This window comes from Adiantum capillus-veneris, chromosome 11 (assembly GCF_014529385.1).
Source record: "Adiantum capillus-veneris isolate H3 chromosome 11, ASM1452938v2, whole genome shotgun sequence".
Taxonomy (NCBI): domain Eukaryota; kingdom Viridiplantae; phylum Streptophyta; class Polypodiopsida; order Polypodiales; family Pteridaceae; genus Adiantum; species Adiantum capillus-veneris.
Window position 1 is genome coordinate 21030963 of NC_140941.1, and position 22644 is coordinate 21053606.

A 22644-nucleotide genomic window follows, 5' to 3' on the forward strand; every position below is an offset into this window, starting at 1 on the left:
AGAAAATTTCTCGTGAAAAATTTCGTAGGAACGACTTCTTTGAATGGATACAACAAACATTGAAATACCAAGAGATCACATAGCCACACTTATCTCGATATAGACACACAAATCTCAAAGCCAAAAAATTAAAGGCACACACTGGCAAGGTTGAAAACTGCAATCCTTCACACTTGGGGAAAGTATTTCTCAGCTTACAATCATGCTTCTTGAAAAGTCAAGAATGCCCCTTAGGAGAAGGAGGAAAAGGGATCATTTCGCTTGAAATTTAAGAGAAATAGTGTAAGCAAGTCATTCATCTAAACTGTCCTCTTTCTGGGTATGGTTAGGAAAATGATTTGTCTCGAATACTACCTCCCACCACAAGCGTGGCAAAATATTGTAGCTCTCCCCACCACTGACGCACAAGGTGCTCAACGAGCAATTCCTCGAGGAAAAGAACCCAACACAATGAAGGGCAACCGCTAGGGCCATGCAGGCATAAGTGCTCGAAAAATATCATATCTCCAAGCACGATTGTTGATCGAATAGACATAATTGTATACACATCCCATCACGGGAATATCATTAATGACAACTTTTATGGCACAATTAGCACCGTGCATGAGACTAATCATGCCAAGACGGAAAAAATAAGAAAGAATGTGGCATGGAGCCAAATGGAGCCCAATTCTCCTCTAGGAATAATATTAAACCACAAATTATTGCTCTCTGACCAGTGGATGATTTTGGTGGAACAACTCAACAAAACAAAACAACAATAGAATTAATGAATCAAACAATGGACCAGAAAAGGCGTGGCCGCATTGAAAAATTTGGCAATCAAAGGCATAACACCTTTAGGATTAATCAAGTGCTCGTGCATCGACGAACTTGGTGATCTTGATGATGACTCCCGAGGAAGAAAGAGTGTAAGAAGAATAACCAGCACCAATGAAAACATGTAGATACCCAATTGCAGGCTAGCAACATGCATAGGTAATGGATGGCGGGCTGTTCCAGAAAGTATTGCAGATGTCGTTGTAGAGCATCGTCAATGGTTGCCCTGAAGAGCTTCATGAATTTCCACTTCGGCACGCACTAGTACTCGAGGAGAGAGATGGAGAAAACAAGAGAGACTACGGCTCCAATCACTGAAGCATGGCGTCACTGTGTTCTCTGCAGTTGCTAGTGGCTGTTTTAAGGATCCGCTATGATCAGCCTACTTAGGTGCAGGAAGCAGGTACACTGCGCTTCATTTCGTCTGTGCCAGCATTCACAGCCTTGACGTTCAGTCTACGGGTTTGAGACCGTTGTTGCAGTTGTGTGGGAAGGAAGAGAGGATGAAAAGCATACTGTAAAGTATGTCCAATGATGGTGCGAGGGGGAGATTCCTTGGCCGACACAAGAGTTGAAGCGTGCTGCAAATGAAGCAGGGAGCTTGGTGCCATAGACATTTTGTTATGTTGAGAGAAGAGAGAGAAGAAAAAGAAAAAAAAACAAATGGTGGAAATTGGGTGTGTCTGTGTGTGTTTGTGGTGGTTACTGGCCAGGCCCATGACAGACTGAACACAAAAGCGAGAGTGAGACGGTCGCATGGCATCACCCACTCTCCACCACTCAAGCTGAAAGTGTTGTGACTTGAACTGTTGAAGGCAGTACTACCCAATCACTGGCAGCCGTCAGTGGACGCGAGAGAGAGTGAGGGTTGGTTGGTAAAGGTATGTTCCAGACAGGAGCCGACCACGTGGTTGGCGGCAGGCGAACTGCAGAGACGGACACTTGCATGGGTTGGTAGACCACGAGCTGGAGTCGCTCGTTAAGTGAGAGTAGAAGAGAAAAGTGAGAGAGAGAGAGAGAGAGGGAGTTTGCTGCGGTTCTCCACAGTCTGAGAGAGGGAGAGAGAAAGAGTCCAATGGGTGGGCGCATGCAGACCGCACCCCCACTGTAGTTGTGTTCAACTAGATGGGAGAAGCGGTGTAGCTGTTGCGCAATTACAGGCAGCCAACTGATAACTACGTGCCGATAACTCATGGCCACATGCTGAGTGTGTTGAGTTGCCAAAAAAAAAAAAAGGGCGCCAATGTTTTGTTCTTTAGGTCGTGGTCGTTGCCCTGCATGCTCCTCATGAGTGCTAGGTACAACAACGTCGAACGATAGCTAGAAGCTTCCCTCATAGTGACGTTGGCACTGTATGTTGACATGATGACGATGATGATGCGCTCAGAAAAGGGAGGTTGGGTCATGCTGCTGATTTCGAGCAGTAGAGTTAATTGATTAATGTATATATTTATTCCTTCTGCAGGTTTGAATTGTTGACCCTTTGTCGGGGTTGGTTCCCGCTATGGCTTGATGCCGAAGTCGATTCAATTTTTTTTATTTTTTTTTCAATCTAAGTGTTATCATACCACTCTCTCGAACTTCCTCAAGCCCTTGAACTCAATTACCTTCAGGTCTCTTCGACTTACTCCTATTTTACTAAAATCTCTCTACTACCTTCTTCTTATTCTACAAATCCCAAACGAAGACTATATACATCCTCTTTTGTGTATTGTATATCTTCACCTAATTAATTTTCTCTAAAATTCGTAGAAATCATAACACGAACTACTTTAAACGTCAGATGCTTCATATGTTTGATTAATAGTAATACTCTAATTTTCATACTGACTCTAATCAATCAAAAATAAAGTTAATAGTGAGCATGTACAGTCACAGTTCAATCACTGAAAGTATATCCAAGTAGAATAAAGAGATAGTTTTAAAAAATGATTTACTTAGCTTTTTTATTATTGAGATCCTTAATCTTCGGAGTGTAGCCTGGGCTTTGATACCACTGCTACAGCCGGAAGCATGGAGTTCCCTGCAAAATACCTGAAATAGCATACTACAAACCATAGAACAGACTAATAGACATACCTGACAACCACATAGATGTATAATCGACGATATACACGAACAAAGAGAGATTGAGAGCAGCGAGAGAGTGACAGAATGCGTGTAGGCGCACCTCCTAGAGCGGAGTGCTACGCCGGCACGGCGAGAGAGAAGAGACGAGAGGAGAGAAGAAGACACGAGCACTGGGTGCAATCTCCCCCCGTGCAAGAGTGACCATTTCCCTCTTGCACGCATTTGTTATATAGATTTCTTGAATGGTCAAATTGGTTACAAACTGGCCGGCCGGTCATAAATGGCCAAAGCTCATAAAGAGCACTTGAATAATAAAATGTACATGATATACATATCCATTCGCATAGGCCAAGCTGGGTCTAGTCTTTTCCACCTATCAGCTGCAATAAATAATAAAATATCAATTCTATAATAGTTTCTCCCATCAAGAGAGACTTGGTACAATACAATCTTTGTGTTCCTTGTAACCTAGGTGATGCAATGAAGATGGAAAGCTTCATGCATCACAAGCATAACATAAACTTGAAGAAAGCATTAACTATCCCAAGGCCTCAAATACCTTCGAAGGTGGAGAGAGCTAGCGGGGAATGAGGATAGGGAAGAGGAAGAAGAAACATCCTATAGGAGAAAGAAATAGTTCCTCACTTATCATTACTCTTCTCGCTAGCATACATAATAGCATAGTAATGGAGATGGAGAAGACAAAAAGCTTAAGCATTGAAGCATGACTCTTGGTTGGATTTGCATTCCATATCCAAGAGTGTTGGTGTAGGCTTTCACTCTCACAAGCTTGGAGAAGGAGGTGGTGTTCCTCAACTTTCACCAAGTGAGAATAGCCTTGCCAATGAGTGTGTGTGTGGAGTATATCCCCCTAGCACCCCCCTTTCTTGCTTTGGGCGAAATTTCTACTTGTTACAAGCTCATTGGACCCCTCTCCCCTTAGCCAATCACATCCAGCATGCAGTCAAGCATATGGGTAGTCTTTTGACAAGTGTCCTCCTTACCCCTTAGAGAGAGAGAGCTTGAAAATATCAAGATATTTGTTAGATGGAAGTGTTGGGGTATAAAGCCCAATGTGGTCGCCCAGGTAAGTGGGCGGGCCGCCAGGTATGTACACATATTCTTTTGTAAAAACCTAATAAGAACTCACTATGCTCTACACATTACAGTAGAGCGAGTTCACCATATCGTCGTGCTCTTCTTCTCGCACTCTCTCTCGCGTCGCACTTCCGCTCGTACTCCTTCAACTGGTATCAAAGCTCAAATCGAGGCTCGGGGAAGCATTTGCAGGTAGCCAGAGTCACCTGCTCAGATTGGAGTGAGATTCGACAGGCGAAGACACGGCCCAAATTCCTGTGGGCAAGCCCGAAGGCCTCGGTGTTCTCAGAATTTCATTATGAGATCATCTCGGCCACCGTTCGGCTTCAACAAAGTTCTGCGTAGGCCATTTTCGACTACGTGGTCTCGGCGGGTGCACACCCAACTCTGCAAATTTGGTGTTTTGGCCTATGACTGCAGGTGCTGAGGATATTGGCACTCCCAGAGTGTTGATTTGTGGTTGTCTACACATCGAAGAACGGCTCACAGTTCTTGGAGGCGTGTCACGTACGACACGGGCGCATCTACACACAGACTGTAGGCGACATTCACTAGTTCATCAGGTAGCTTGTGTTTGCTGCTTGATATTCCAGATTTCATCCTGACATTGCAGGTACTTCCACATGGGATGTATTGTCAGAGATTATGTATGTCTGTTGAGGGTTTGCTGGTTGTGAGTCACGTAGCAAACAACCGCCGCAGCGGTTACAGCATATAGTGGGAAATTTGTGGATGTATGACTTTGTGGGAAGTCTATGTACTATCAGATTTACTGCAGCCTTTGTTGAGGGTCGAGTGAGGTTTTATTGAGCTGGGGGATTCTCGAATGTTGAGATCCTTTCGGTGATACAGGTCTTGGAGCGATCCCTCGAGCACCCTTAGATAGGCAGCTAGGATGTATTGACTGTGAGTTAGACAGTTGGGATTGCATCTTTGCTTTACTGCCGTTGAGGCATTGTCGTAGTCTATGCTTACAGGACAGTGAGAGACAGTACGGGGTGCAGGACAGGTTTACCCACAGCTTACAGTGTCAGAGAGACAATGGTTTTTTGAGCTGTTTTTTTGGTCTGTTTTTTAGTACACTAGAGCCATTTTACAAAGGAGACTCTGCCGAAATTTATGCAGAATCTGAAGCTTTCTTGGTTCATTTGACAAGTTGATATTGGTTCAGAGGTCAGTTTACAGGGGAAACTCTACCGAATTTTTCCCAGGAGAGTAAACTACTGTGAAGCGTAGCTATGGCTTGGATCACAGGACACTGCTCTTTACAATATCAAGAAGCTGGATGGAACCAATTTCCCATTGTGGAAGAAGCAGATTTGGCACGTGTTGGTACAAAAGAAGCAGATAAAACCTATAAAGCTCAAGGGGATAAAACCAGAAGATATGGACGAAGATGAATGGAGCGAAATGGATGAATTGGCACTTTCTACCATTATGCTGACTTTGGCAGAAAGCGTTTACTTCAATGTAGCAGACGAGATGTCGGCTTATCAAGCACGGTTAAAGCTGAGTGATCTTTATGAGAAGCAGAGTGCAGCTTCACAGGTATAGTGGCTTAAGAAGCTTGTTGACTTGAAGATGAAAGAAGAGACACCTATGTCCAATCATATGAATGAATTCAACACAATCTACAACCAATTGTCAGCTCAAGGTGTCAAGTTGGATGAACCTGTTAGAGCTATGTTCCTGTTGATCACATTGCCGGAAAGTTGGAACACTTTTCGCACAGCTTTGAGTAATTCTGCACCTCCAGATGGTTTGAACATAGCAGGTGTAGAAGGAAGTCTGCTTACTGAAGAAACCAATAGAAAGACAATGGACAAAGGCAAAGGAACAGCCTTAGTTGTCAGGGGAAGGACCAAAGAAAAGTACAAAGGTGGAAAGAGGAATCAGTCTCGTAGCTAGTCCCGCAGTGCTAAAGGCAAGAGTGGCATAGAATGCTACCATTGTGGCAAGAAGGGTCACATGAAAAGAGACTGTAGAGAATGGAAAGCAGAAAAAGGCAAAGAGAAAGCTGAAGACCATGGTGAGAAGAACAAGTCCTCAGTGAAGATTCAAGAAATAAATGTGACAAACACTGTTGCAGAGGATGACAGTCTAGTGTCAGGAGACATCTACTTCTTGAAGAATACAATGGACTCAACTCTTCTTACAGCATCTGATGGAAATGCACTGAGTGACTGGATTATAGACTTAGGGGCATCACTTCATGTGTCTCCAAACAAGGAGTGGTTTACCTCTTATGTGACCACTAAAGATCATGTTCGGCTCGGCAATGGGCAGGCATGTGAGATCTTAGGTGTTGGAGATGTACAATTGAAGTTTCAGAATGGCTCTTCTTTCACGCTGAATAATGTGAGACATGTTCCCGCAATTACAAAGAGCTTGATCAGCACAGGTTTACTTGATGATGCTAGCTACGTCACGACTTTTGGACAGAACATGTGGAAGATATCCAAGGGTTCTATGACAGTAGCACATGGAGTAAAGTCTGGAGGACTTTACATGATTTATGTATCAAATGTCTCTAAAAATGTAATCAATGTAACCGAGCAGCCGAACGTTTCTTTGTGGCATAGGCGGTTAGGACATATGTCCAAGAAGGGAATGGAAATCTTGTCTCGTTCTGGTTATTTGCCTGGCTTTTCATTTAATGATTTTGAATTCTGTGAACATTGTCTGTATGGTAAGCAAACACAACAGACACAAAAGCATAGAAGCAGTAGAAGAGATACACAGTTGGCACTTGTTCATAGTGATTTGTGTGGACCTATGCCTAACCTATCTCTAGGGGGAGCTTCTTACTTTATGACATTTATAGATGATTACTCGAGGAAAGTATGGGTTTACTTTCTCAAGCACAAGGATGAAGCGTTTAGTGTTTTCAAAACGTTTGTGACACTTGTGGAGAATCAGAGTGGCAAGAAGCTTAAATGATTACGCACTGACAATGGTGGAGAGTATGTTTCAAAGGCCTTTCAGGACTTTTGTGAGTCAAAAGGTATAAAATGTGAACTTACTGCTCCTTACAATCCTCCTCAAAATGGTGTTGCTGAGAGGATGAATAGGACCATACAAGAGAAGGTCAGAAGTATGTTGTCTAATGCACAGCTGCCAAATGGGTTTTGGGCTGAAGCTGTATCAACAGCTGTTCATCTTGTAAATAGATCTCCTAGCAAGGTTTTGCAGAAGGATTCAGTGCCAGAGATGGTATGGTCAGGCAAGGTGCCCTCATACAAGCATCTCAGAGTCTTTGGCTGTGAGGCATATACTCACGTTGCAAAGGAATTTAGGAACAAACTTGAGCCAAAGAGTAGAAAGTGCATCTTTCTAGGCTATGGTAATTCTCGTGAGATGGGGTACAGACTTTGGGATCCCGAATCCAGAAAGGTTATCCGCAGCAATGATGTTCACTTTAATGAAGCCAAATATCATTCTAAACCAGAGAAAGTTGAGGAGATTAGAAGAGTTGTCTTCCAAGAAGATGGACCTGCACGTGCAAGACAAAATGTCAGGGCTCAAGAGGAGCAAGGACAGGATAGATTGGAACCACAGGTTCTGGCTGAGCTTGAGCCACCTATTGTGCGTAGATCTGGACGTGTCACGCGACCTCCTGATAGGTTTGTTCCATCTATGAACTATGTCATGTTGACTGATTGCAATGAGCCTTCATGTTACAAGGAAGCAGTGCAAATGAAGGACTCCGAGAATTGGCAATTGGCCATGCAGTCAGAGATGACAGCTCTGCATAAAAACAAGACATGGAAGCTAGTTAAATTACCACAGGGAAAAAAGGCTCTACCTTGTAAATGGGTTTACATGTATAAGATCACCGCTCATGATAGTCAGCCAAAGTACAAAGCAAGGCTTGTTACCAAGGGCTTTAAGCAAGAACAAGGCATTGACTTTGATGAAGTCTTCTCTCTGGTGGTCAAGATGACTACATTGAGATGCTTTCTTGCATTGGTTGCCATATTAGATTTGGTGTTGCACCAAATGGATGTCAAGACAGCGTTCTTGCATGGTGATTTAGATGTGGAAATTTACATGCAGCAGCCAGAAGGTTTTGTTGAGAAAGGCAAGGAAGATTGGGTATGCCAGTTGTTAAAGAGTCTTTATGGCTTAAAACAATCACCGAGAGCATGGTACCATAAATTCCACAAGTTTATGGTTTCTCAAGGCTACAAACGTAGTGAGTTAGATCACTGTCTATATACAAAGAAGGCTAAAAATGGTAGTTGGCTAATCCTTATTTTGTATGTGGATGACATGTTGATTGCTGGCAAGCACTTGGAAGAAATTTCATCTTTGAAGTCAAAGATGGCAAAATCGTTTGACATGAAAGACATGGGTGAGGCAAGTCATATACTTGGTATGCGCATTGAAAGAGACAGATCAAAGAAGTTGATTTGGTTGTCTCAAACAGAGTATATTGACAAGGTTTTGCAACATTTCAATATGGAGAAGGGAAAGGCATTGAGTGTTCCATTGCCACCATATGTGAAACTTAGCAAACAAGATTGTCCTGTGTCTGAGGAAGAACAGGCTGAAATGGATAAGATTCCATATGCGTCTGCAGTGGGTAGTTTGATGTATGCAATGATTGCTACTCGCCCAGACATTGCATTTGCAGTGGGAGTAGTAAGTCGATACATGTCAAACCCAGGCAAGAAACATTGGGAGGCAGTGAAAGGAATATTGAGATATCTGAAAGCTACAAAGAGTATGCGCATATGCTATGGGAGTCAGGAGCTAAGTGTAAAGGGTTTTTCAGACTCAGATTATGCAGGTGACTTAGACAACCGAAGGTCTACGTCAGGGTATGTCTTTACATTGGCTGGTGGAGCAGTATCATGGCGTTCTAGATTACAAGATTGTGTTACTCAGTCTACTACAGAGGCTGAATATGTTGCAGCATCAGAGGCATGCAAAGAATCAATTTGGCTTAATCGACTAGTAAGAGATTTGGGAATCAAAGAAGAGATGCCTGTGTTATATTGTGATAGTCAGAGTGCTATACAATTGGCTCGCAATCCAGTTTATCACTCAAAGACAAAGCATGTGGATGTGAAGTATCATTTCATCGGGAAATGCTCGAGGATAAGCAAATTCAGCTTGTCAAAGTTCACACCACAGAAAATCCTGCTGATCTACTTACAAAAGGACTTCCCTTAGAGAGCTTTGCGCATTTTCGCAAGCAGTTAGGTGTAGGGTAGTACATCACTTCTCTACATCTCTTGTATATTAGCTTGTATAGTAGCTTCTCTCACACTTAAAGTACCACATTGGACTTTAAGTGAGAGGTTGTTGGGGTATAAAGCCCAATGTGGTCGCCCAGGTAAGTGGGCGGGCCGCAGGTATGTACACATATTCTTTTGTAAAAAACTAATAAGAACTCACTATGCTCTACACATTACAGTAGAGCGAGTTCACCATATCGTCGTGCTCTTCTTCTCGCATTCTCTCTCGCGTCGCACTTCCGCTCGTACTCCTTCAGGAAGTAGAATCTCATTGGACCCCTCTTTAGCCCAACCAATAGCATTCAAGCATACCATGTGGTTAAGCTTAGTGAGAGTCTGACATGTGTCCCATGTGCTCTTTTAGAATTCCCCTAACTTTGAAAGTTTTATGCATAGGAAGTTTCTCAAGCAACTTCCTCATTAAGTGAGTAGGTTCTCTTTTTGACTCAAGCATCTTGCCCCCCCATGCATAGGAAGCTTCTCAAGCAACTTCCTCATTAAATGTGACAAGTACGTCAAGTACCTTAGTCATCAAGCATGACAAGCACCTTAGGTGGGGTTCCCACCTCAAGCACAGCCTTAGCTTGCTTAAGTTTAGGTCGGGTTCCCACATAAAGCACAACCCTAACTTGCTTAAGTTTAGGTCGAGTTCCCACCTCAAGCACAACCCTAGCTTGCTTAAGGTTCGCACCTCAAGCACAACCCTAGCTTGCTTAAGGTTCCCACCTCAAGCACATCCCTAGCTTGCTTAAGTTCAGGTCGGGTTTCCACCTCAAGCTCAGCCCTAGCTTGCTTAAGGTCAAAGGACTTTTAACACTAACCATTGGAGGTCTTTAATGAAGCTAACTCTAAGGTCTTTTAAGCTTCATTAGTTGCACATTGCTCTTTGATAGACCATCTCCTTTTGGACCCCTATTGAGATGCAACCATCTCTCCTTTTGGTACCGTGTTGAGACAGGTCTAGAAGCACATGTCTCTATTCTAACTCTTGTTCCCGTTTATTCTCCCACATTAAATGATCAGTTTAATATGAGAAAATCATTTGGTAAAGTTAGATATTATATTTTATGACAATTCTCTTCGATTTTTGCAAGAATACACTATCTTGAAGGCTATTGGTCCATGCTAGGGGTTAGCCAATGAATGGATTTCTTCATATCAAGCAAGAGGTTAGTCTTGTGACAAGTGTTCTTTATTCCCTATTGGCTTCAAAAAATATATATTGGCTACCTATATAGTGCAAGTACACACTCTAAAGAGAAAAAAACGTTATAAAGGGAAAATAAGCAAAGAAAAACATATATGTATCAATGTATACTCGACCATCTCTTTAAATATGGACACAAAAATCTTTTGACTTTCCATTTTCATGGGTCTTTTCATTTCCTGAATTCACCCTTCACTTATGCACTTAAGATGTTTTGAAAGAATTTTCATTTTTCGGAGATTGGGGAGACCTAATCCCTCTTTGAAAAGAGAGTTTATTTTGTTAATTTAATGAAACTAAATCCTTCATACATGATGTCAAATGAGCTGGTTATGTTAGCTCTATATAATTAACCTTTTGTACACACTTTTAGTTGTATTAAGCATTCAAGTTCAAGCATTGTACATTTGATCACACTGAGTCTCTCCTTCTTTCTTTCTAACACACTATTAGACATGATAGACTATGTTGATCACCGTTGCCTGATAGTTCAAGCAGTTTTCATGTAGAATCTAACCAAGGATTTGGATTGTTTAGGAAACACCCAAGGTTACCGGTTACACATTTGTTTATTTTCACTTCCGCCTAAGAGAAAGAACCCAACCTCCTTGGTCGGGTCCCCCCCCCCCCCCCCCCCCCTTTCGTGTTTGGGCTAGTGTTTGATGTTGATTTTGGGCATGGTCTTTTTTGCTGTGAATCTCATGGGTATGGTTGGTGTCATGGCGCATGGTAACACTTTCATTGAATGCCTTTGTCGGCTTTTTGGAAGGGATTTTATGACGCGTGTGGCTAGAGGAGCTGAAGGAGTGCCACGTTGGCGAAGCCTTTGCAGCCACAATGGGCGCATTTTTTTTTTTGGATCCAAATATTATTAAACAATGTAAGGTTGAGCGCATTAATAGTGGCGTTGGATATGGCTAGGGTTTATCATCAGCACCTCGCCAGCTAGCTAAATGCAGTTGTCCGAACGTGGCCTCGTCCGCCCCGCAACTCATGGCTGTGGTTTCTCTCGTCTCACAGGTATCGCGTCGACCCTCTTGGTAGGAAAGAGCTGCGTGCTGGACTCAACAAGGGCTTTGCAGTAGAGAGCAATTAGGGTTTCTATCTTTCTGTTAAAGGCCCCCCCTGAGCTCGTCCAGAGGACCGGGCATCAACCTCTGCTTTGCCATGCCTTCTCATAAGAGACACCATCACCACAACCACCACGCTCGATCTCCTAGCCTGACAGGTGAAACAGGCGACGATGGGCATGCAGGAGAAGCAGAGGTGTTTGTAGATGCGCAGGAGGATGTGAATCACCACTCTGAACTGGAGCCTCATCATGGCGATGACAAGGGTACTGAGAACTCCAAAGAAGAGAATGGAGCTGGTCATCATCATCGCTTCCATGATCTGTCATCTGACGATAAGATTGCTAACCTGAAGCAGTTGAATGAAACCCTGGTGAAGCAGGTATGCTCCTCTAGAACTGTCATTGGTGATTTAGAAGAGAAGGTGAAGGCCTTGGAAGAACAGGTGCAGGAGAATACAGCAAGGGCAGATGCACTGGCGATGGAGAAGAACTTTTTGGAGGAAGAGATGCATAAACTGGAGCTTGAGGTAGTGGCGAGCAAGGAGGAGGTAGCAAGCTTAGGGGCAGACAATGCTAATCTTATTGCAGAGAAGGAGGCCCTTCTTGCTCAGAAGAAAGATCTGCAGGAATCCCTTTTGGAATTTGAAGCCAGACACAAGGATGTTGTTGATCATTTGGAGGAAACACAAAGGGCTCTGACTTCCGCTGAACAGAATGCAGATGCTCTCAATGTGGAAGCTGCTCGATTCCGTGAGGAGGAGGAGGAGCTTTCTAGCAACATAAGGGCACTGCAAGCTTCAAAAGAAGATGCCCAAAGTTCTCTCTATGAATTGCAAGAGAGGAAAACTTCTCTTGAGGAGAAGCTTGCCCAATTCAAGGCATCTGTTGCATCAGCAGAAGTGCAAATTTCTGAGTCTAACAAGGTTATTGAGTCCTTGCAGAATGAACTTTCAATTAGATCAAAGGAGAGAGAAGGATTTGAGATGCAGCTGAAGGAAGCATGGCAGCAGATTGCAACTTTGGAGGCACAAAGGGAGGTTAGGGTTGCACGTGAGAATAGCTTGCAGTCTCAATTGAAACACCTTGAAGATGAGCTTGCTCATGCTCGAGTGGAGCATGAGAATGCACATGCAGCAGTGAAGCAGGAAAGAGAGGACAAGGGATTGCTCAAAAATGAGCTGGAGGTTGTAAGCTCCAAAAGCAGGGGCCTTGAACTTAGCTTGGATTCTCTGAAGAGCTCATTGACAAAGCTTGAGAGTGATTCTACCAAGGATCAGCAGCGTGTCTGCTCATTGGAGAATGAGTTATCAGCCTTGACTGAGGAGAAAAGAAGGCTCAAAGAAGCCAAAGTTGCCCTTGAAGAGGAGCTTAGAGCTCTGAGTATAGGGTCGGCAAGAGCATCTTCAGAGGCAAAGGGTGAGATAGAAAAGCTTAAATCAGTCATGTTGAGTCTGGAGAAATCACTTGTGGAAGCCAGAGACAATGCTTCTCAGCATGATAAGAATGTGACCCAACTTGAGGTTGACATTCGCGAGCTCAACTTCCTTGTGAAGAGAAGAGAAAAGCTTACCAAAATGTCATTGCCTCTTGCCATTGCCTCATCAAGTTCTCTCATAGCACTTGGGATCTCTGCCTTTCTCAAGCGAGCGCGGCATCATTGAAGTGCTAGCTTTCTTTAATTCTTAGCTTCACATTGTGCCTTGTTTCGATAGCAAAGTTCCCCCGCGGTCTTTCTGAAAAGGTACTGGCATATTTTTTGGCTTTGTTCCTGCTATTTCTCACTGGCTTAAGTTGGTGGGGCTTGTTTATTTAGAAAGAGACTTTGCTTTAAGCATGGTAGCTTCTACCATTTTAAAAGTGTGTGTTCAGTCACTTTGAAGCAAGTTAAGGTCAACAATTGTGGGTCAATGCTGAGGGGCTTGTATTCTACCCTGAATCAGCTGCCCATTTCTCTCAAAGTGAGATGAAGGTGACTGTTGTTGGCTGATGTTAGATTGTAATCTGCTCATTCTCTACCATGAAACCCACTGTTTTCTATCAATCGTTTTCCTTTTAGTGTATGTGAGTTACGAGGTAATTGTTACAGGTTGGATTTCAGTTTGAGAATGTTAGCCTTCGACAGAAAGCTTGAGTTTCTTGCTTTCAAGACTTTGAACTTCCCTAACTATACACGCAATGATTTTTTTCGATCTGGCCTTGTCGTCATTAAACATGAGCATGCTATGTATGTAATTTTTGTGGCATTTTTCCTCATGAGCCTAGAGTAGTGTATCCAAGTATCTTACCTTGTGATATTCTTCAGTGTATCTTCAGCAGTGCAATTTCTATAGGTTTGGTATAAGTTTTCCTTGTCTGATTGGTTAAATGGGTAGGGGCCTGGTTGGCTTGCGACTAATGGCTAGGATGTATGTTGTAATGGTGTCAATCGATTGAATGATGTATGTAATGTGTTGTTGAAAATATTGGATCATGGTTGGACTGGCTTGATTGATGCGTGCGAAGTTGTGCTATGCTTCCTGCCATGTATGCTGCAGTTCAAGGCACAGATGAGGGAGCTGATGTTTTTGGTTTCATGCTCCCCGCGGTGTGTGTGCTGCTCCCAGGGCCCTCCAGAGTGCTCAGATGAGGGTGCCATGTTACTGAATGTTTTGATGGGAAGGAAGTTGGACATGAAACATGGCCAGGCAAGGGCCACCAATCATGGGGCAAGGCAAATGTATGAGCGTCCCATGTGGACATCATCAATGGGCAAGAATTGTGGTGATTACATATCTCCAACAAGAACATGCATTTAGGAAAGAGGATTGGCAATGTACATATTCTGGTATTAAGTTAATGTTGTTGTAGAAGTCCGTGCAAAGGTATGTGACTGAGAACTAGATTCAAAGTATAATACTACGAAGTGTATCCATTTTTAGTTTCCCAGCTAAAAATGGAATCTTGGATGATTGAGGCAAGTTCTATTGTTGCAGACTCCTCTTTCCTTCCAAGGCTCATTCAGAGAAGAAAAGAGTGCTTCCTCTGATGTATGAGAGGGTGTCGATAAATTTCGAGCTCTCTTTTGCTGAATTCCAAGCACTCTTTTGTTCTCTTCTTCCTCCAGCTACTTTGCCAAGAAGTTTAGATTCATCAGTCACAATGCTTGCTGGTGTGTATCCCATAATAGCAAAAGTTCACACTTTTGGCATAAACTCTTCACGTTGATGACAATAGAGGCTTTTCTCGATACAACAAGTTCCATTTTCAAGCATAAAAAGGAGATGGTTGAAGCACTCTATAGACTTCACCTTAAATAGAAATGCTCCACACATTTTTCATATGCATTGAGCTTATATAGCACACACACGAAACCCTCAAGTGAATCACTTGAGGTTAAATACATCTATCGTCCACAAACTTGTCAAGAGTAATCTATCTTCCACAAACTTGTCAAGAGTATATTGCATTTTAGCTCTCCATAAGTAGTTGTGTGGCCATTAAAATGAGTCCGGGCTTCCATGTGTTTGTGTAGACGTATGGAGCTCAATTTGTTGCAAATTGACAAGTATTTGGTAATCAAGTGTCGTGCTAGCATCAAAATTTAGTACCTTAGGTCAAGTCAAGTGCTAGGAAACCTAGGGTCAATGAGAGATTCAGAGAGATATGCATCGACTAAAGAAAATGCCAGTCAAGGAGAAAGATTTGTCACAATCTTTGAAGAGGAATTCGAGTTAAACTCCAAAAACGGCATTTTGGAGCTAAGACCACCATTAGGTCCCTCCGAGGCCCACATGAAGAATGAGCATGAAGCTCATATCTTTATAGACCCTTAAGATGAGTATGAAGTCAGGATCGATGGCAATGACATCGATTTGAGTCAAAATTGTTTAATGTTTGGGGATAGACGATAGTCCCGACAGTGCTAGCAAAATCATAACTGATAAAGAAAGTCCTCGAAAAGCCAGCTCCAGTTACTTTAGCTTGATATGTCCTTTCGCTTTGGAAATTCCCAAGAGAGTAAGAACCGATGATTGTTGAGGCAAAGGCGTTGTGCCCTTGCTCAGGGGTGGACGTCTCGTCCACTATCCATACATTTTCCTTATCTTTGTGCATATATAAAGAATAAAGAGCTATCGGAGCTACAATGGTAGATCCAGCCACAGGTGAGTTCGCCAACTATGGCGATCATGGAGCTTGACGGAGTTTGAGCAATCGCGGATCTTAAATCGAAGGCAAATTGAAGTTTGGCACAGATCTCAAACCTTGGAGCTCCCAGCGTGTGTAGCCCCTCTTGAGCTCAAAAAGAAATCTTGAGAAAGAATTGGGAATTAAGAACCACGTATTCTGTGGAGAAATGGGGCAATGAAACTTGCAAGAAAAAGGGAGACTGCACCTGGAGCAAAGAGAGCCCTGGAGTCAATCTGGCCTTAAGCATTGAGGTAAGGTTGAAATTCAAGGATCTTTTGGAGCCTTGCAGCCATGTAATCTTGAGATTTATTTTGCCTTGAAGTTAACCTCAGGGTTTAAAGAGCTTGGAAGCCCTTTTCTTTTTTGAAGTTTAACCTTAGCAAAGCAAGGAAAGCAAACTAAAAAGGCTTCAACAAGGCAACAAATTAAGCAAAGGGTTGGATCTTGGTGCAGCTCATGAGGGAGAGATTGTGAATGTGTGGGAGCATACACACACTAGCGAGATCGAGAGAGTGTGTGCTTACTCTTGACGTTGAGAGTGGGAGATCTCCAAGTAAGGAGAGCACCTTTGTGTGCACCACACACACACATTCCCTCTGACATTGACATCGATCGCTCTTGACTTCGACATCAACTCGACAACTTTGGCATAGAGCGAGGGAGGGAGAGAGAGCACATCGTCTCTCCTTTCACGTGCACTCGGCATTGGTTTCCCTTGCCGACCATTGGCTCTTCGAGCATCGACGGCTCAACACTGGCTTCGAGCATTGGTGTCTATGGCATCGGCGCAATTTTGTTCGACGATGGGAGTCGGTTCGAGCGTGGTCATTTGGCCAAGAATTGCAAATTTAAAAGCAAAGACAAAGATTCAACCAAGAACAAAGGTAAAAGCAAGCAACACGAGGAAAGCAGTGATAGTGACTCGGGGAAGGATAGCAAAGAGGCTGTTGTTGTGGTGGTGACAACACGGGCGCGGACTCCCGCCTTCTAGTCTCATGGATATCAGTGTGGCCACTAGCTTCAACAAGAGAAGAAGAAGAAGAAGAGTAGTATTTTAACCTCGTAGGAAACTATCCCAAGAGACCTTAAAGATCTATCCGACGAGGAGAGAGAGGCTTGTGAGTGGCAGAGAGGGGCAAACAATGCTTCGTATAATTAATTTGGACCCTTGTGTTTGGACCCGTAGGTCGGAGTTCAATGCACATGCATATGGCAGGGAACCAATCAGACGGCTAAAACACTATGGATGAGTGCACCAATCCATTGTTGTTGGTCGGATCATGGACAAGATATGTTTCACAATTCATTATCTTGGAGTATTATATTTTGGACGTGATATGTTCACAATTCACGAATGGGGATTATTGGACGTAGTGTGGTCTACAGTTCAAATTTTCTACAATTTTCTACAAAGACAACCGATGCTCAAGATGGCATTATTCTTAGGTACAAAGTTAAGGGGAGCAACACCCAGGTGTATCAATTGGTGGCCACTTGTCGGGTAGCTTCTTCATCGATCTGGTCTCACTATTGATGTCCACTATGAGTTGTAGAGACTTGGGTGTTAGAGTTTTGGCATCTCAAGTGAATTGCCCAATGTGATCCCATTATTTAGTTTGGCTTTTAGGTATTTATTTTACTTATTTGTCAAAGTGTGGGTAAGGCAATTTACCGAGGTTGCTATATAAGCAACCATTGCCTCCATTATATACACATTCAGTTATTCATTGCCAAGTTTGATTGGTTCAAGAGTCTCTCTCTCTCTCTCTCTCTCTCTCTCTCTCTCTACGCTTCCACATCGTTGAATTTGACAATATTGTACGCTTGTCTTGCTCTATTCTTGCACAACTCGAGCTTCAAACCTGGGAACTAAGATGTTGGAGGATCTTTGTTGTCTATCACTACAATTCCAAGCTTGTTGTATATTAGGTAAGAAAAAGAAAAAGTGAATGCTTAGTGAGGTTAGTATGTGGACGACCATGCCAAGGATATTTGGCCTTTACCCCACCAAGGGAGATGAAATTCAAGTAGAGTCAAAGACTACACAATGACATGCAAAGATCCAATAGGAGCACTTTGAAGATATGAAGATTTTGAGTATGCTATTTCCATACAATGAGTGATGGACCTTAATCTTATATGGGCTTTTATGCACTTCTTCACAGCACAACAATATGCGTATTATTTCTCCCTTTGTAGCTTTGCCAAGGGAGTGGAAAATGCTTAGACAAGTCTTGTAGATAGGGTTTAAGACCTGTAGTACAAGTCAAAGCATGGGTTAGAGCTTTGATTTCATTAAACTTAATTTGTTGAAAAGTGTTTGAGATCTCATAGTCTCTTAAACAAAATGGAATTTTATTGATAACAACGGTGACTTGCATTACAATGTGTACAAAGAACTAGGTTTAGTGTAATACATCTGAAAAACAAGCACATCAAATTCGAACTTTGAGAAATTTTCCAAACAAGATTAACAATCTTTGATAGCGCTTCCATATTTCACAAGGGTATGGATGCAGGGTAATTCAATTCACAGCAACATTTGCTACACATCTTCTTATGAAAACTACCATGAAAGCAAACATATTTTGAATCTCAACTTGTGTCACATTGATGAGCATGTCTACGGATAGACTTTTTTCGAACATAGCAAAGATTCATATTCCTTTCACAACGTGGAAAACAGCTCAAGGGATTCATATTCCTTCCACAATGTGATTAAAAGAGGAAGTTAACAGAACAATAACACATGGGCTCGCATGACCCAATTTGTACATATTTCCGTGACCAAGTTCATCCTCGAGTATAAGCTTATTGTGGTTGAATGACGCTTTTTGGCTTTTAAAGTCTTAGTATCCTAATTGAAAAACAGTCTAGTTAATTTGTCTCTGACTAGAAGGATAAGAAGTATATAGTGTGTAAGTGCATAGTAACTTTGCACTTTGTTTTTAATACACTCCCCATCATTTTGCTCTATAACTTCTCAGAAAACTTTGTTGGCAAGTGAGAGTGACTAAATATTGTAGTTAGTAGCTATTTGTGAGGTCTCACCTTATCTTTGTGTGGGATTTTTGCCACATCATCTATAGCATTGAGACCATACAGCATGTATGTCATGCACGGGTAGGTGCATAGAGTTCGAACTTCAGGGGTGGAGTCCACACGGATTTCAAGAGGCCAGATGGCCACAGAGGTGTGTAGCCTGACACACCACAAGCTTGGTCACGCCAATGTCTGGGCAAGTGTGAACAATTAAAGGGGACTCCTATAGTCTAGCGGACAGTTTTATGCAGTGCTCAGGTGAGCTCTTCCGACGATTTCGCCTACGATGTTTGTATGATATATCCTACTGACCGAAATCAAGCAGCAGTAATCATAATCATGTGGGGAAATATAACTTTATATATTACCTACAACAATTACATTGCAAGGGGAAGACACTATGATGCAAGAAATTCTTGGATGCTACGATCCCATAAAACAATATGGGGATTTGCATTTTTGAGCTTTAGTTGGTTGAGACTGTGTACATAAAAACGGCATGGCTTTTCGACTTACACGATTCACAAACCAGCAAACTTCTATAAGACTTGTAAACTTGTAAACAGTGAGATTCCTTCGTGTTTGTATGAACACAAACTATAATGCTAACAAGCTACTAGACTATGGGGCACCCAACAAGCAAACCAAAGGAAACAATATGATAGTACATTGAACCAAAATGCTAGCCTGGGGCGACTGCAAGAAGAGCATTCCAGCCCTTCAATAATGTAACACCAGACGGTAGTACTCAACTCAATTCTTCACAACATTTTGTGGAGATTCCTACTTGCTCTGTGCAACAATGTCACCTCAAGCAAATATGATTGAAAAAGAACAGCGGCCCTTACATCCCAAGAAAATTGGCTGCAGACAAAAGCGCTGGTATATGTCCAGTTACCTCAAGGGAAACCAGGCTATCCAAAACATACTTCCAACAGAGCCCAAAAGATTCAGTCAAGACATGCGTTTATATAAGGGCAGTGATCCGTTCAAAAGGGCCGACAAGCGGGGAGCCCCCACCTAGAGTTTTGGAGCTTTTGCGTAAGTGCGGTTTCCTTCGATCCTATGTTTCTATGTTCCCTTTCAAAAGAGGCAGGCAATTGTAGATGCATATTTTTTCACATGGCTTGCTGAAATACATTTCTGGCAAGGGATCATGCCGTCTACTAGGACGAGGTCTGTGACCAAGATTGCTTCCTTGTTGGGAAAGATTCTCTTAAAAACACCACAAGACGTATTTCTGCTACAGAAAAAACCACTCTTGCAACCATCATTTCACGGATACAACAACAAAGAATACACAATAAAGTTTGTACATTAAAAAACTTTGAATGCTATTTAAAGGTCAGTATATTGCTACACGCTTATATACTTGCTATTCATACAATTCTTTATTGTTGCGTGTTGATCCAAACAGAAGGCTAGTAACAAAAACTTTCATTATAGAGGTGGGGATGAAGTCTCTCCAGTGATGCACCAATGCTGCCATTGTAGTAGAAAAGTTACTGAAAAAACATAAATAATACACCAACAAAGAATAATGAGGATAACAAATAGCCAGAAGAGGGCTGGTAGAAAAGCTTCATCTCAGAATACAGGTTTTGCAAACATACAACATTGTGTGTGTGTGTGTGTGTGTGTGTGTGTGTGTGCGCGCGCGTGTGCACGTGTAGCTTTTTGCAGATAGACAAAAGTGCATCATTCTACCTAACTTAACGACAGCTGTGACCATGCATGCACAAACACAACAACATGCCCGTCGACGCAAGTGTGTGCATACACTATATGCAATCATTTCTTTGCAATGTCAATGATGCATTTGCATCCCACATACATGTGAAAGTTTTGCTGTTGTAACAAGCAAAATTGGGATCTTCAAATTCCTGATCCTGCAAGGTTTCCATGCGTGTGCTCATTGCACAAAAGAGAAAGCACGATGCATCAGATTGTCCATTGCCAATGCTAATGCGAATGCAGAAATTTCAATCGAGCACAAGACCAGTACCACAAAGAGAGGGAATAGAGGTACCTTGCAAAAGAGATGGGTGCGGGTGCTTAGGGATTTTGGAGAGCGCCACAGTCAGGGCAGAACTTGAAGGAGGGTTCGAGGGAGCGAGAGCAGGACCAACAGGAGGAGCGGGGAGCTGCTCTAGGCAAGGAGGACTTCTTGGGTAGCGCGTCAAAGTGGGCATTGGGAACAAGAAAGCCGCAGTTGGAGCAGTGGAGGGCGGGCTGCTTGCCGGGCCATCGCCACACAGGAATGAAGAAAAGCTCAAGCACGTTATCGTAATTCACGATGTTTGCAGGGTAGCCACATCGCAGGCAGTAGGCGGCTTCCCTCTGCAGAATTTCTGTCACCTGCTGCCTCACACCGCCCACCAGGAAGAAAAACATGCTGCCTTCCTTGAGCTGCTGCTGCTCCTGCGCACCACCAACAACACGATGGCCGTCATTCAACTGCACAATTCAAGCTCACAAACAGAAGAGTATTCTGGAAGACATCCGTGTAAACGTCCGGGGTTCAAAACCCGGTGGTATCAATGTTGCTCTCTCCTTTCTCTCTCTCTTTTCGTCTTTTACTTGCTAGCAAACCAAAATTGTTTCTAATTTTTTGTTTGTGGGCTACCTAGAGACACTAGTATGATCTTTCCTTCTTTCTATAGATAGTAGCAAGGGCCAACTTAAAGCTGCGACACCGTGGTTCATCCTTCTAAACCGGGACACAACCTGTAATGGCTCTTTTGTGCTTCAATTGCGATCATGCATGTGCAAATTTCAATCTCTCTGAGTGTGCCATTTCATTGCTCACCCACCAAAATTTGTCGAAAATTTTCGGACTGTTGTTGCACAATTCTCACACCATGTCATATGGCAATTTAAACAAAGGTTTTTGCCAAATACAAACTTAGCCTCCCCTTAATCAACCACTTCTAGCACCCTTTCCTTCCTTTCCCAAAGTCCTTAAATGCCTAAAGGATGCTTCAAAGTTCAATGCAACGCTCAGATTAGATAAGGAAAGATAGATGCCATATGATTATTCTTAACGAGATGATTACGAAAGGATCTTCAATTCAATTCCTAACTTTGCACATACGAGAGGAATTTGCACATAAACCAGGGGCAAAAGCATGCCATGAGCAACGTTGCTTTTGACGGGAATTTTGCGCATGTTTTACGGGCAAAACAAGGAGTCGCCCTTCGAAAAAGTACATTAAAACACGTAAAACTAAATAAAATGTCTAGAGATTAAACTGGCAAGAAAAATCAACAATGGTCATTAGAGTACTTGAAGTGATTCACTCATCCGGTTTGCGAAGCTTGACTAGGCTCCCCCTCCCTCTCAATGACATGTGCGAATGGGATTATATCCCCTCTTTAACTCGCAATGTGAAATCACACACCTATAAAGTATTCCTTAGGCAACACCCACAATCATAGCAAAAGATGTTCATCTAGGGCATATAACCATGTAAAGGATGTCCTTAATATTGTTGTTTGTAATTCAATAACACAAAAAATGCACATAAGAAGACTCACAAAACTAATGAAAAAATGTTTGCATTCACCTTCTTAACGAGTAGACGAGAGGACAGTCATATAGCGGCGATCAAGTACGTGCATTCAGATGAAGCACACTACTAGGAGTCTATGGAGCGAGCTCTTATTTAAAATAGAGAGATTTGCTTTAGTATGACTTGGGAGGGAAACTTGATACGCAGAAGTTATCCCACCACTTTTAGCACTCTGCAAGTTTCTTCACCTTGGAGAGCAAGCTAGCTAGCCATTCAAAGTTTTGCTATGCAAGATATCCGTCATGGATTTGTTGTTTAAAAATTGTGTACCTTTCGAGTGTTTTTGCAACTTTGTTTATTCTTAGAGTGTTATAAAAAGTGAGTAAAGTGAAGTCAAAATGGCATATTCTTACC

General features: G+C 42.6%; 2 protein-coding genes across 4 annotated transcripts; one reads left to right on the forward strand and one right to left on the reverse strand.

Moving 5' to 3' along the window:
- Nucleotides 1-11310: 11310 nt before the first annotated feature.
- LOC147446972 (uncharacterized) lies at nt 11311-13569 on the forward strand. Its single transcript, XM_086522886.1, has one exon. The coding sequence runs from the start codon at nt 11605-11607 to the stop codon at nt 13168-13170; it is 1566 nt and encodes a 521-aa protein (XP_086379012.1). The 5' UTR covers nt 11311-11604; the 3' UTR covers nt 13171-13569.
- A 6446-nt stretch (nt 13570-20015) lies between these two features.
- On the reverse strand, nt 20016-22428 carry LOC147446973 (uncharacterized). Of its 3 annotated transcripts, none has more exons than XM_086522888.1 (3): nt 22285-22428; nt 20748-21139; nt 20016-20223 (listed from the first exon to the last, which is right to left on the reverse strand). In XM_086522888.1, the coding sequence occupies exon 2, from the start codon at nt 21110-21112 to the stop codon at nt 20774-20776; it is 339 nt and encodes a 112-aa protein (XP_086379014.1). In that variant the 5' UTR covers nt 21113-21139; nt 22285-22428; the 3' UTR covers nt 20016-20223; nt 20748-20773. The 3 variants fall into 3 exon arrangements, with proteins under 3 accessions (XP_086379014.1, XP_086379013.1, XP_086379015.1); XM_086522887.1 differs by lacking the exon at nt 22285-22428 and adding an exon at nt 22005-22022; XM_086522889.1 differs by lacking the exon at nt 22285-22428 and adding an exon at nt 21532-21668.
- Between the last annotated feature and the right edge of the window lie 216 nt (nt 22429-22644).

What these genes read in the sequence shown, in the direction of transcription:
- LOC147446972 (XM_086522886.1), top strand. Translation starts at nt 11,605, where the DNA reads ATGCCTTCTCATAAGAGACACCATCACCACAACCACCACGCTCGATCT.